Source organism: Lepidochelys olivacea (genome assembly GCF_965140295.1).
Source record: "Lepidochelys olivacea isolate rLepOli2 genome assembly, chromosome: 25".
Lineage (NCBI taxonomy): Eukaryota > Metazoa > Chordata > Testudines > Cheloniidae > Lepidochelys > Lepidochelys olivacea.
In genome coordinates, this window is record NC_140435.1 from 17,604,188 (window position 1) to 17,617,204 (window position 13,017).

The 13,017-nt window shown below is 39.1% G+C and overlaps 1 protein-coding gene across 1 annotated transcript in view; it reads left to right on the plus strand.

The window, feature by feature from the left end:
• Nucleotides 1-3: 3 nt before the first annotated feature.
• Nucleotides 4-13,017, plus strand: part of HOMER3 (homer scaffold protein 3) — a 67,349-nt gene continuing 54,335 nt past the window's right edge. The window contains 9 exon segments of the mRNA XM_084614813.1: nt 4-2,278; nt 3,909-4,060; nt 4,921-5,066; nt 6,843-6,902; nt 7,502-7,600; nt 8,608-8,707; nt 10,066-10,176; nt 11,698-11,849; nt 12,194-12,369. Of these exon segments, the coding sequence (XP_084470939.1) occupies nt 3,952-4,060; nt 4,921-5,066; nt 6,843-6,902; nt 7,502-7,600; nt 8,608-8,707; nt 10,066-10,176; nt 11,698-11,849; nt 12,194-12,369 (953 nt within the window). The 5' untranslated portion in view covers nt 4-2,278; nt 3,909-3,951.

Consider the following 13,017-nt stretch of genomic DNA (forward strand, 5'->3'; position numbering starts at 1 on the left):
TACCTTATAGACTAACAGACGTATTGAAGCATAAGCTTTCATGGGTGAATACCTACTTCGTCGGATGCATGAAGTGGAAATTTCCAGAGGCAGGTTTAAACATGCAAGCAGACAGAAGCTTAGGGTGGAAACATCTTAGACAGTTGGAATCATCTAACATTCCCCATTTAAAGGAATTATAGGACCTGTTATTTCAGCAAATAAAATCATTTTTCAATATATAGCATTAGGAACATAATCTATGTTAAAAATGTTGTGACTTTTATCAAGGCTACATAGTCAAATCACAGTATAATCAGTGGAAAACAGGAGCCACCTGCTATGATGATAAGTCTGATCAAAAGCTAGGTTATTTACATAGCTTTTTCCTCCTTACTGGTAATGCATGGTCAACTCAAACTTGCAAAATCCTCTTCTCCCCCCCCCCCCCATATCAAATACAGATTGCAGATCTGTTCTGTCCCGTTCTGCCACATATTAGGTCTGGCTGACCAGGAGTATCTAAATGCATAACCTATGCACAAACCATTTATATGTATTTCTGTAATCTACAAAAATGTGAATGGGGTAAATATCAAGGAAGAGAAACTATTTCAGGTGTATAACCTGAGATGGGATAAAACTGAAAAGGAAATGTGCTAAATACTAGGGAAAACTTTTTCCACTTGGTCTACTTTACTTGAATAATATCTTGCAAGAAGTGAGTGGGAAAATACCATCTCCTAAAGCACTTAACTGGAAGAGCCAAAACACTAGAAAATGTAGTGCAGGGGAGAAAAAAGCCTACATTATTAAGTCAGTGGAGTGGATGACTAATAGGTCTCTTATCTGTAATTGATTTTCCTAGGGTTCTAATACAGCACATTTTTAGGGAAACTTTGGTAAATATAGGTTTCAGAGCAGCAGCCGTGTTAGTCTGTATCCGCAAAAAGAAAAGGAGGACTTGTGGCACCTTAGAGACCAACAAATTTATTTGGGCATAAGCTTTCGTGAGCTACAGCTCATATAAGTGCAATGGTGTTAGTTTCTCCTGAGGGACTCCTGAGTTACTCTGTTATATTTCAAGTGGGAGAAAATGTACACTTTTAGTTGACTGAACCTTTGAAGGTATTTGGATTTATCACTGGAAGAGGAGCGCTGTGTAGCTCAAAAGCTTGTCTCTCTCAGAAGTTGGTCCAAATACAAGATACTACCTCATCTACCTTGTCTCTCTTATAGCCGGGGGCCAGCATAGGTACAACCACACTGCAAACAGCTATTAAAGTAGGTTTTCCATCCAGTGGTTCTTCTGAGATGAAGTTGGAATAGATAAAAGTTTATTTCATCACATTTGTATTTTAGTTGCTTTCCATGAGTACTAAAAAATATTGTACAAAACATGTTGACAGTCTAATTTGCTGTCCCATTTTTGTTTGTTTGTTTCTTGGTATAATTCCCCTGTGCTTTTCTAGTTTTCTTTCCTACAGAATGGGTACAGCAACTGGGCATGAAGGAGGAAAAAAGGGTATTTAAAGAATTATGAAAAAAAATTCACACTCCCTCAAGCAAAGCTCCACTTAGTTAAATGTAAAAAGAAAAGGAGGACTTGTGGCACCTTAGAGACTAACCAATTTATTTGAGCATAAGCTTTCCTGAGCTACAGCTCACTTCATCGGATGCATTCAGTGGAAAACACAGTGGGGAGATTTATATACATAGAGAACATGAAACAGTGGGTGTAGCATGTTACCTACCTCCCCTCCCTACGGTGCTTTAGCACGGATCAATTTGATAGTGTCACCAATTTAAAAGTGCTGACTAAAAGCAAAAATTGTAGCTGAAACACTTTTGAAAGCTGCAGGTGCCCTAAATGTGGGAGTTGCAGCCAGCAAGCCCAAAAAAAAAAAAAAAGTGAATCTGAAATGTTAACCTCATTTTTGATGCTCCTTGGGGTTAATTTTGCAAATATACCTCCTTGCCCTTAGGGCAGCTTGTTTGCTGGGACGCTGTAACTCATGAAGTGATTCAAGTTCTTGGAAAGAAAAGGAGTATTTGTGGGACCTTAGAGACTAACCAATTTAGCTGTACTCCACCGCCGGGGGGGTTTGTTAGGGTTAAGGACAATGGTAGGAGGCGGGTCGGAGCGAGACGGAGGAACCTTCAGGCTTCTCCCCCGGCACGTGTTGGGAACAAGTACTGCCGCGGGGGCCTTGATCTTGCTTTTGGCGGAGGCGAGCGATTCGGCCGCCGGGGAAATGGCTTCCCCGCTGCCGGCGGAGCTTGCCCCGGGCGGAGCGCGGTGGGCGAGCCCGGAGAGCCCGCAGCTGCCGGTTCGGGCAAGGCGGGAGGGGGCTGGGGCGGGGCGACCGGGGCGGGGGCCGGTGTCGAGGGGGGGGAAGGGCGGCGCGGGAATCTGGGGCGCGTGGGGCCAACCGTCTCCTGGCGGGTAATGCGGCAGTTTGGGGGGGGGGGGCGAGGTGTTGCTCCAGCGCTGGAGTGAGGTGAAGTGGGGGGGGCTGGATGGGGGGGGGGCTCCCTGAGGGCTGGAAGGGGAGATGGGGGGAGGCCCTGGGGCAGAGGAGCTGATGGGGGGGGGGCCTGGGGTTTCCTGTAGGGAGGGGTGGGGAGGCTCTGGGAGGATTGAGGCGGGGGTATTGGGGTCCTGGGGAGGGGGTCTAGCGGGCTCCATTGGGTCCAGCTTTGCTGTGTATTTGCTAGTCACTGAGGCGCCGTTACCATCTACCAGCCGCCCCCCCCGGAGCCATAGAAGGGGGTTGGATTCGGGGAGCTGGTCGATGGGGAAGGCCCCCCACACACACCGGGCAGTGTCCTGGTTGCCAGAAGGCAAGGCCAGAGCTGAGCTCCCCCGGCGTGCCCTGGCCTTCCTTTCTCCTGCCAGGAGAAAACTGTTGGAGGTGCCCCCATCCTGGTGTCATTCCCACAGCCCAGAGACCCGTTCGGGGGCAGCATGGTGCCTGGTGAAGGAGTAAATGGGTGGGAGAAGGAACTGGAGGCTGGGATCATTTGTTATAACTTCAACTGAGTAACTGAGACCTTGTGGGCTTCACACAACACAGGTTTTTGAGCTCTGTCCAGTGATGCCCTCCTACCAGGGATGGCGTTAGGGGGTAGAAAGTAGGGAAATTGCCTGGGGCCCCATGCTACTAAGGGCCCTGTGAAGCTAAGTTAGATGATCAGGCTTTGGTTTGAGCCCTGGGTGGCGGGGCTTGGGCTTGGACTCCTTTGTTTCTGGCCTGGGTGCCAGCAATCTAATGTCGGTCCTGCTTCCCACCTACCCACACACCTTTCCCTTCACTTTGGTACAACTGCAAAAAGAACATATTTCAGATCCTTTCTCTCCCAAAAGGAGACCATGGATTCAGATAGTCTACCACTGTGGAACAAAGACCTGAAACACAGCCGAGGCAGAAACACACAAAAGCAAAAATCATCTAATGAAAGCTGCACACAGCATTATTACGTTAGCTCTGTTGTGCCTACTTATTGCAGGATGCAGTAGATCTGATCAAAACAGTCATACCTACAGACAAAGGTTGACTAGTGTCAGGTAGGAATGGCTACTGATATACGAGGTAGCTGTAAAATACAAACAAAAAGACTTGTAAGAGTGCAGAATACATTTTTGTTATGAAAGCTAAGGTAATCAGTTGATCTTTGCTTAATCAGTTGAAGGTAATCAATCAAGGTAATCAGTTGAATTGATCTTAAACTGCTTTTAATTTTAGGGTATGTCTATTGGATGTTAGTGGAAAAGTTTATTTCCAAATAAAACAATTTAAAAGGCTATTTTGATTTGCACAAGCTTCATAAAATGTTAAAAGCTATAGATATCTACATCTGAGACCTCCTAACAAGACATTTTCAAGCACCATGCAGAAAATGCTGACTGTAAATATTCAAATTTCAAGGAATTAAAACTGGATAGATTATATTCTAACTGGATTTCTGAAAATGAGTGGTACCACTGCTGTCCTCTGTCTCTATCTTGTTTATGGATTAATGCAACAGATGGAAGCCTCTATCCTGAGCTGCATTCCCAGAAAAACAGTAACATACCAAAGTAAGTGTGATAAAACTCTTGTGTTACAAGATACATGCTGCAGAGTAGTAGGGTTCCCTCTGTGTGGTAGGTGTGTAAGAATTGCCAGCTAGACTGACTGAAACAATTACTTTATTTTCAGTTAGCTTTTGACCAGGATACTAGTATTATGAACTCCAATCTCTTGAATGTTATGATATCCTATCTTTAATCCCCACAAGAGGTTTTCACATTTTAGGCTTTATGTGTCATCTGAAAGATGGTACTTTCAGGTTTCAGTGTAGCAGCCGTGTTAGTCTGTATTCGCACAAATACATGGTACTTTCAATAACACAGTTTCACCTAACACCAAGTTGAGGCATTGATTTTCAGCAAAGGATCAGAGAAAAGAATGCCATCAACTGCATAACCAACACATCTTTTGTCATCCCTTAGTATTTCCCCAACCAAGTACTGACACATCCCAAATCTACTTAACTTGTGAGATCTAATAGGTAGAAGAGTTTTTTGCTTTTCATGCAAAGAATCCTTTGCGATAATTTTGAAGACAACACAGTTTTCAACACCATTGGTCACTCTTTCTCCCAGATTCTTGTATGCATGTTCTGCTGTGATTTACCCTAACATTGAATCTAGTGGCTGGAGACTTTGGTGTCCAGTTAATAATGATTTTGTGTTGGTTATTTTTCTGTATAACAGTGGGAATAAAATATCCATATATAACTGAAAATTATTTAAAACACGATCCTGGAAAATGTGAATAAAATATAAGACTTTGTCCCACTGCTATCCCTTTTTCAGTCTGATATTTTTGTTTCATGGCAATGGTATTTTAGTAGCAAATAATTTTTAAAATAACTTTATAACTTGTATGTTTTTAGATGGAAATATAAAAACTTTTATGAAACCAGGATTATCCAATTTTTCCACACTCTTGGTGAGTGAAGAAACTGATACCTTATTTGTCGGAGCCAGAGATGCTATATTTGCACTTGACTTGAATGACATCTCAAGAGAAATAGCCAGTGTAAGCTGAACAACTATTTATCCCTTCTTTTTAACTATTTATCCCTTCTTTTTAAAAAGCCTGTCTCGCTTAAGGTTATATTTTTTCTGAAATAATTTAATTTTCAGATCTTTAAAGACAACAAAGCAATGTCTTGCAACTGCTAGTATGAGATAGATGTTCAGTCCTATGATCTGGAGAATTACAACTCTCTGTGAAGTTTTTCCGGTAGGAATATTGGTCACTGTACTAATGAGGTTACAAATTCAGTGTAGTGCTTGGTGATGATAATGGACCTTTCAGATCTGGGAAAATGTAGACCAAAGGCCAAATCCTTACTCCTGTGACTGGCCCTTCTGCGAGTAGAGAGTTGAAAGCAGTAGGACTACTTAGGATTATTCACTTGAGTAAGAGTTTGCCAGATTGGGATCAATGTGCTTAATGCATATGAGCCCATGTTGTAATGACAATAAAAGTAAGGCCCGTTTTGTTTGTTTAGCTTCTCAGTGCTGCAAAGTGGTGAGCATCACTGAGTTGATTCAGAAATGAGATTGATCAGAACCTCAGTTGATTTACTCTCGTCCTTGCGGGATCAGGACCCAAGTCAGTTTAGTGATAAAGCTATGGGTTATAAAACCTCAGGGGTGCTGTTAGCAACACAGTAACTACCACTTAAAATCTCTTGGCTCTCAATCCACCAATGCCCTCATGTGGAACAATGACCTAAATGACATGATACGATTATTATTTTTGTTGAAATATTTTCATAAATCCAAGGCAAATAGATACCTCTGTTCAAGGTGGTAATATGCATCAGTCATTGCCTGCATGTCTCTTTGTAATTCCTGTTTTTGAAACTGAAGACACAACTGTGCCATGAAGCATTCAAATCTATAAAGTCTGCAGCTACTCAGAGTTAGCTCTACTGGATAGCATTGTATTATTTTTTTCTGTTGTACAGCTCTGTATCATACTGATTTGTGCCTTTAGACTGTAATAGTTTAATTTTTAAGATGCTGCGTACCCACAACTCTCACTGACTTCAAATGAAGTGGGTTTAATGATTCTTTTAGGTTCCTCTCTCATGAAACCTGTTTTGTGATATGGCATTTTTTTATGTAAATAATTTACAAGAATAGACGTGAAAGAACACCAAGATATTATGAGACATATATATTTAATACGATGTGAAAGACATGCCTTCTGAGGAGGAAGTTGCATATTCTGTGGGGTTTCTGTACAAACTGGGGCCCTCATCTTGTAAGCTGTTCCACGTGGGTGAATTCTACATGCCTCTGAAAAACCCCAATGAAAGTGAGGCATTTGCTCAAGCACAGCAATTTACAGGATTTGGGTGTGGCTGAGCATGTTGCAGAGTCTATAGGGGAAACTGCCTGCGCTTTGTGACATTCGCTACAATATTCTAATGATGTCATTAGATGTAATTCGTTCATAAAATGTGCTTTTAGCATCTTGTGTCCCATGTGACAACCCAAAGACCTTCAGTAAAGACCAAATCCAGGAACTCCTTGCCCAATCAGAAAGCCCCTGCTTACATGGGGTCTGTGTTCTCCTGAGGGCACTTACCCCTGGGGTAACCCCTAAATCTAGCCCCATCTCCTCATTCAGTGGCACCACACCAGCCCCACTGCTAGGGGAACCTCCATGGAGGTGGCAGCTGGACTTGCTCCTTAAAGCAAAACCAAAATGTAGATTTATTTTGGTTTTGATTTTACATTAAGAATTTTTGACCAAAAATCACAGTGTGCTAAATATGGGATATATTTTGGGTTCCAGGAGTACTGGTTCGCAACAAGGGATAGACAATTGGAATGCGTTCGCAGAGGAAAGGACAAAGTAGGTAAAGTGTTTGTTTTCACTACCTACTTATTAAATAAGTTACCCTGTTGAGTAGCTTTTTAAAAACAATAAGCAAGTATATAGGAATCTGGTTCTGAAACTTCTATTCTTTTACAGTGACTGCTCTTCTCATACACCCCACTCTGCATGCACTCTGTCTTCCATTTATTTTCAGACTGTTGTCTCTTTGGCAATACCCTCTATCTGTATAGTGCTATGCATATTTAAGCCCTGATCCTGGAAAGCACTTTTACATGTGGACAGTAACACTGAAATCAATTGGGACAATGAAATCAAGTGGGAAATCAATTGGGATGTTCTTAACATGCTTTTCTGGGTCTGGGCTTTGCACAACTATATACATGATTAGTAATTTCTGTAAATTTCTGTAAACCTACTTTTAAGATCTGATATTGAAAATTATTGAGTATTAAAATTTGTGTTACTCTTTAATTTATCTGTTGAGCTTGAGTCCAGTGTATTTGGACACATTCTATGTGTTTTAAGGTCTTGTTTGCTTTTTGTGAAGGCACCTGGAAGCCTTCATGCACTCGCCGCTCTGGTATGAAAATTTACTATTATTTTTTCTGTTTCAGGTAGATTGCCGAAACTACATCCTCCTCCTTCATAAGATAAATGACACCAACTTATATGTTTGTGGAACCAATGCATTTTACCCAGCTTGTGATTACATGGTAAGCATTTTATATACTTAAATACACCCTTACTGCATGTGCATATAATTGTTTGAATAGTATGGTAGATCTTTAAGCACCTTTCCAAGTAATGTTCCTATGGAAAATTAGTATTCATTATTTTATTGTAATTATTTTCAATTTAAAAAATTAATTATTTTTAATGTATGATTGGTCATACTGAAACAAATTTAGCAGCAACATTAAGTGCTTGCGTTATGACTTCTGTATTTTTCATCTTTTGCTAGAAAGTTTTATTTCTGGAAACAGTAATTGTCGTTTCTTATTTTGTTGCCTTATCTCTGTGCATGTATTTCTGAATGCTTTTCATGTTTACTTACTGTATGTATATTTCACTATTCTTAGTTCTTTCCTTTGTTCATCTAATCTAGTTTTTCTTTGAACAAATTTTGTTTAAAAATAAAAGTTAAAACAGGATTACATTTCAGTTGAGTGCCAGGAACACCAATCAGGCTATATAAATAATAATTAATAAATGCTGACAGTAGGCTGCAAATCAGATGAATGCTATATTTTCACCAAATGCACATATAAGAGCCTAGCTTTATATTTGAAGTTACTTTCTCACATAGCAGGCAACTTATAAAGACTGAGAGCTTCGCTGAGGTGGTACTTGTACCAGATTTTAGAGAATTTGCAGTGTTACTCCCAGTAGAAGAGCATGCATTGCAAAAAGAAATACATTTTCCAAACCAAAATGTATTTACTTGGTTTCTTATCCTCCACATAATCTCAGCAGATTTAAACTCCGACTCTGGGCAGGGTGTTTCAACAGTGGCCAATTAATTGAAAGAGGAGTTTTCATAGTTTTTAATTAAAAACAAAGAAGCCCAGAAAAAATAGACTGGATACATTTCTATTTGTACAAATACTCATATTTCCATATTCACTCCATGATTATTCTCTTTTAAAATAAATTGTTAATCATTTTATTTTATCAGATGTGATTCTTGCTTTCAGCTTGATAGAATGATTGTTTACAACAGGTCATCAACAGCACAGATATTCATCTGCAAGGGAAAGCCGAAGAAAGCAGAGGAAGATGTCCTTTTGAACCTACTCTGAAGTATGCTTCTCTGTTAGTTGGTATGTTTTGGGAATTCCGTGTAAGACTAAATCATTTTTCACAGCTAATCACAACTGTCAACTACTATGATCCTAACTGGATGTCTGTGCATGTTCATGAAGTGTTAACCTCTGATCTGTTGTTTAAAAGTTGGAAGAGAACACAGATTAAACTATTATATGAAAAACTAAATGGAGCTGTTTTTAGTGCATTGCTATATGTATCTCCTTTTTGGCCTCTGCTGGCTCATTGATAGGGACTTTTTCAGAAAGATTAATTGCTAATGATTTTCTTAGTATGACTCTTGCATCCATATCTGATATCCTTGAATCTAGCTGCTTACTCTTGAATTTTATAGGTTTCAGATGTTTGAAGGTCATACAGGCACTGGGCAATCTTTCAGAAAGCCACATGGAAAAGATTTTCTTCCTTGTGCAAAAACTACCCTTGAATGAATGAATTCAATGTCTCTTAGCAACATTTGAGATTACCAGAGTGGTCGTCTGGGTCACTTCTCTGAGAGTCCACCTAGCAATTGTTGACTTTCAAACATTCATTGTCTGTTTTGTCCTTTGCCTATTAAACCATGTGCTTAAAGTATTCATATATTTATCCTTTGATCTTACTGGAACTTTAAATTCATGTTGCATCCTCTCCATGTCAACCCATTTTGGACCTATGCACAAATTCAGAGTGAAATCTGTTTTTAAGAGACTGCTCAAGGGACTGACATAAAGTTGCTTAAAAAGAGGTGACCTTCAAATAATGATAAAACAGATTTATACTTGATAGGTTTGGGGGATATTTGGCTGTTTCTTAAGAAAACAAGCTGCCTAACAGGACTGATGTCTGGTGTACATAGTTCTCTATGATTCATTCTAAATGGTGATGAGGATAAATATAGAGCTCAAACAGCAATGTTGTTCACATTTTCCTGTTAACTCTTCTTAAGGTCCACTCTAGGGGCCTACAGATACTCTGAACAATATCGGTGTATAAAAGTTTCACATTTAGAGATTTTCAGTTACAAGCCACATGTAACTTCCAGCTAGTTGAGCCTTGATTCATTTTAGACAAATGTCTACAAAGCCAACAAAATACCTTTCTGCCCCAACATCTTACGCTCTTACGGACCTAATTCTGCATGGTGCTGCGTGGACTCAACTCCTAATCAATTCTGTAGGAACTGAGGGTGTTCAGCACCTTGCAAGACCAGCACCCTAGACTTTTCAGCAGGTAAAATCATAGCTATACCTGCTCCTCAGGTTACTTTTGCTATAAACATTTGCATGTGATAAATACATGTAACTTATGACCATTCCTTTGCATTGTAAAAAAAAGTATTTTTTGTAATTTTATTTCTTTAAACTCTTCACAGATAGTGCATTTTATTCAGCCACTTCAAACAACTTCTTGGGCACTGAACCTATTATACTTCGCAGTTTGAGAAACCATCTAAGGACAGAGTTTAAAGCATCTTGGCTAAATGGTAAGATGTTTTTTACCTATTTTAGCCCCTGCAGGGAAAATATTCCATCTTTGCTTGATTTTTTTTAACTCAAAATTAAGAACTGCACCCATGTTTCTTCCCAGTGCAGAGTTCTGAAAGTCTAATGTGGGATACTCCCCCTCGCCATATATAAACAGTGACATGTAATTTAAATCTTTGTTTTTAAATGCAGCTGCCATTTTTAAGATGCCTGCTGAAAAGTGACATAGTTTATGACTCTGGAAGCATGGGAGCCAAATGTTAGATCATAATTATTTTCCATCTTTCTCAATACTGGTATAAAATTCAGTTGAATTTTATTTTATTATGAAACTTTTTAATATGTTAACACCTGTAACGTTTGTTGGTTACTGAATAAGTATCACAATAAAGCAGAGGCTGGTTTAGGATCTCATCCCAATTCTGTCAGTATTGTAACTAACAACCCTCTTTGATAAGCACAGGCAGCAGTAGATTTAGCAAAACAGATTGTGTGTGTGTATTTCAGATAAAATTTATATCTGATACACAGTAACAAGTGCTTCACACTGTGAACAGTGTACCAAGCAAAAACTGGTTGGTGCAGCTTTTTTCTAATCACCTTCCATGGCATGCTAGACTCCACTAATTAATATAGGAGAGGCAAACAAAATGCAAATAGACAAGCATCAGTAATGGATTTCAATATTTCTCTAGTCCTGTTATTAGTAAACACCATAGATCTTAAGGCATCTTTGTAGGAATTGCTACAGTTTATTATATCAACTTTTATTCAGGTCCTAAACTTAAAGACAAATAAATTGCTAAAAAAGTCAGATGTTGACTTTGAATTTCATAGTTTCTTCAGAATTAAGTCTGTCACTCCCATCTTTAACTCACTTCATCTTGCATGTCTGTATTGCAGGGTCTGTAAACACAAAACCTATTCTAGGCATGATCGCTTTTGTGGAGTGTTGCTTTTTTACTTCTTTAGGCCCCTTTATTGTCCATAAAATGGTTCCTCTCTCCATGCAAACCTTATTCTGCATAAAATTGGAAGGGAGATAGATGAGCATTAAACTTGTCCATAAATCTTTACTTTATGAAATGTAAAAGGTTCTCATTTAGCATTGGTGGTAGTAAATTTCATCTCCTGCAAAAGGTTTATCTAGGCATCTGTGTACTTCTGTCTGTCTGAAATTAATATTTATTGATTTTGATATGTCCAGAAAAAGCAAGCTCCTAAATTGAGGACTAAAGATAAAAGTGATCTTATAATTAAGGACTATGGTGAAGAGGCAATTAGTAGTCCATTTTCATTTATGTAAACATATTTTTTAACCCTTTCATAGATTTTATTTTTAAAATTGTGTACTAACTCGTAAGCTCTTTCCAGTCCTTTCCTTTCCCACTGTTCTAAGAAAACATTATTTTACTACAGTTTTTTAAAAAAAATAACTTTTGATATGTATGGTATTTCATTGCCTTTTGTTCTCTACATTAGAAAAAAACTGTTGCATTATGTGTATTTATATATTCCAGAGCCCAGCTTTGTCTATATGGATATGGTGCAGGAAAGTGAATCTAATCCAGATGGAGATGATGATAAAATTTATGTGTTCTTCACTGAAACAGCTGTTGAATTTGAATTCTATGACAAACTCCTGGTGTCAAGAATTGCTCGTGTCTGCAAAGTTAGTATTTGTATTATAGTAATTTTGTTTAAAGTATGTAAGTAGTTTAGATAGAGCTTCATGGCAGAATGAGCAAACATGGTTCCATCTGCATTGTCCATCTTTCCAATTAAAATTCTACTGCCAGGCTTCTAAAATTGAACTTACTTCATCCTCCTTCCAGACTCTTCAGAACCCCCTGTTCAAACCTCCCTATAACATTCAAATCTTTTGGCTTTGAAAATTCAGATTTGCGTAGGAAGTCAGAACAAGCCCTTGTGTGACAGTGCTACCAAGTCTGTTTATGTGAGTGAAATCAGCCTGCTCTATAAACTCTAAAGTGATGACACTTTCCCTTCATACAGGGTGATCTTGGTGGAAAACGCATATTGCAGAAAAGATGGACATCATTTTTAAAATCCAGACTTACCTGTTCCGTTCCAGAATCAAATTTCCAGTTTAATATTGTTCAGGATGTCTTTTTACTTAAGAGAGCAGACTGGCGGGAAAGCATGTTTTATGGGATTTTTACTCAACAATGGTAAGATACAAGAAATGCATCTATTACTAACATTTTGAAGTAGTTTTTCAAAGCAGAGGTTGGGTTTGTGTATCTGAATTGTTTTCAGATATTTTCTAAACCTAAATGTAAAAGCTTTCTGGTACATGAATTGCTGCTGCATTAGATTCAGCCCCTAAGCAAAGCTTTTCTATTGTGGTTCATTCTATAAGAAAGTTCTTCTTGGAGTGCTTGTCTATATATATATTCCACTCTTAGTGCCCCCATGCACTCCAGGTCAGTGTCTTTTGGCCAGCAGTGTCTGTTGGAGTTGTGCATGGGCTATGCCTGTCTTCATACTCACATAGTGAGAGCATAAAGGTCAGAGCAGGCCAACCGCCATTCAGTTCCTTCTCATTACCCATGGCGGGGAAAGAGAGCTCCCCAGTGTCCATGTCTTGATGCATCGCTTTTTCCTAATCTTTACTTAATTGTCTATATAGTTGCCTGTTGGAAAACTTTGGGTAGTTTAGGGAGTTTTTATCTGCCTTATTTGCTGTTTCATTTCCTCATTTTCTTGGTACTGTGGCTTGGAAATGTCCCATTCTGAGTCATTCAATTTTAAGTATTGCCTCTCATAAAAGGCAGCAATTCCAACATGGAGGAAGCATCAAGATCTGATGCTTCTTT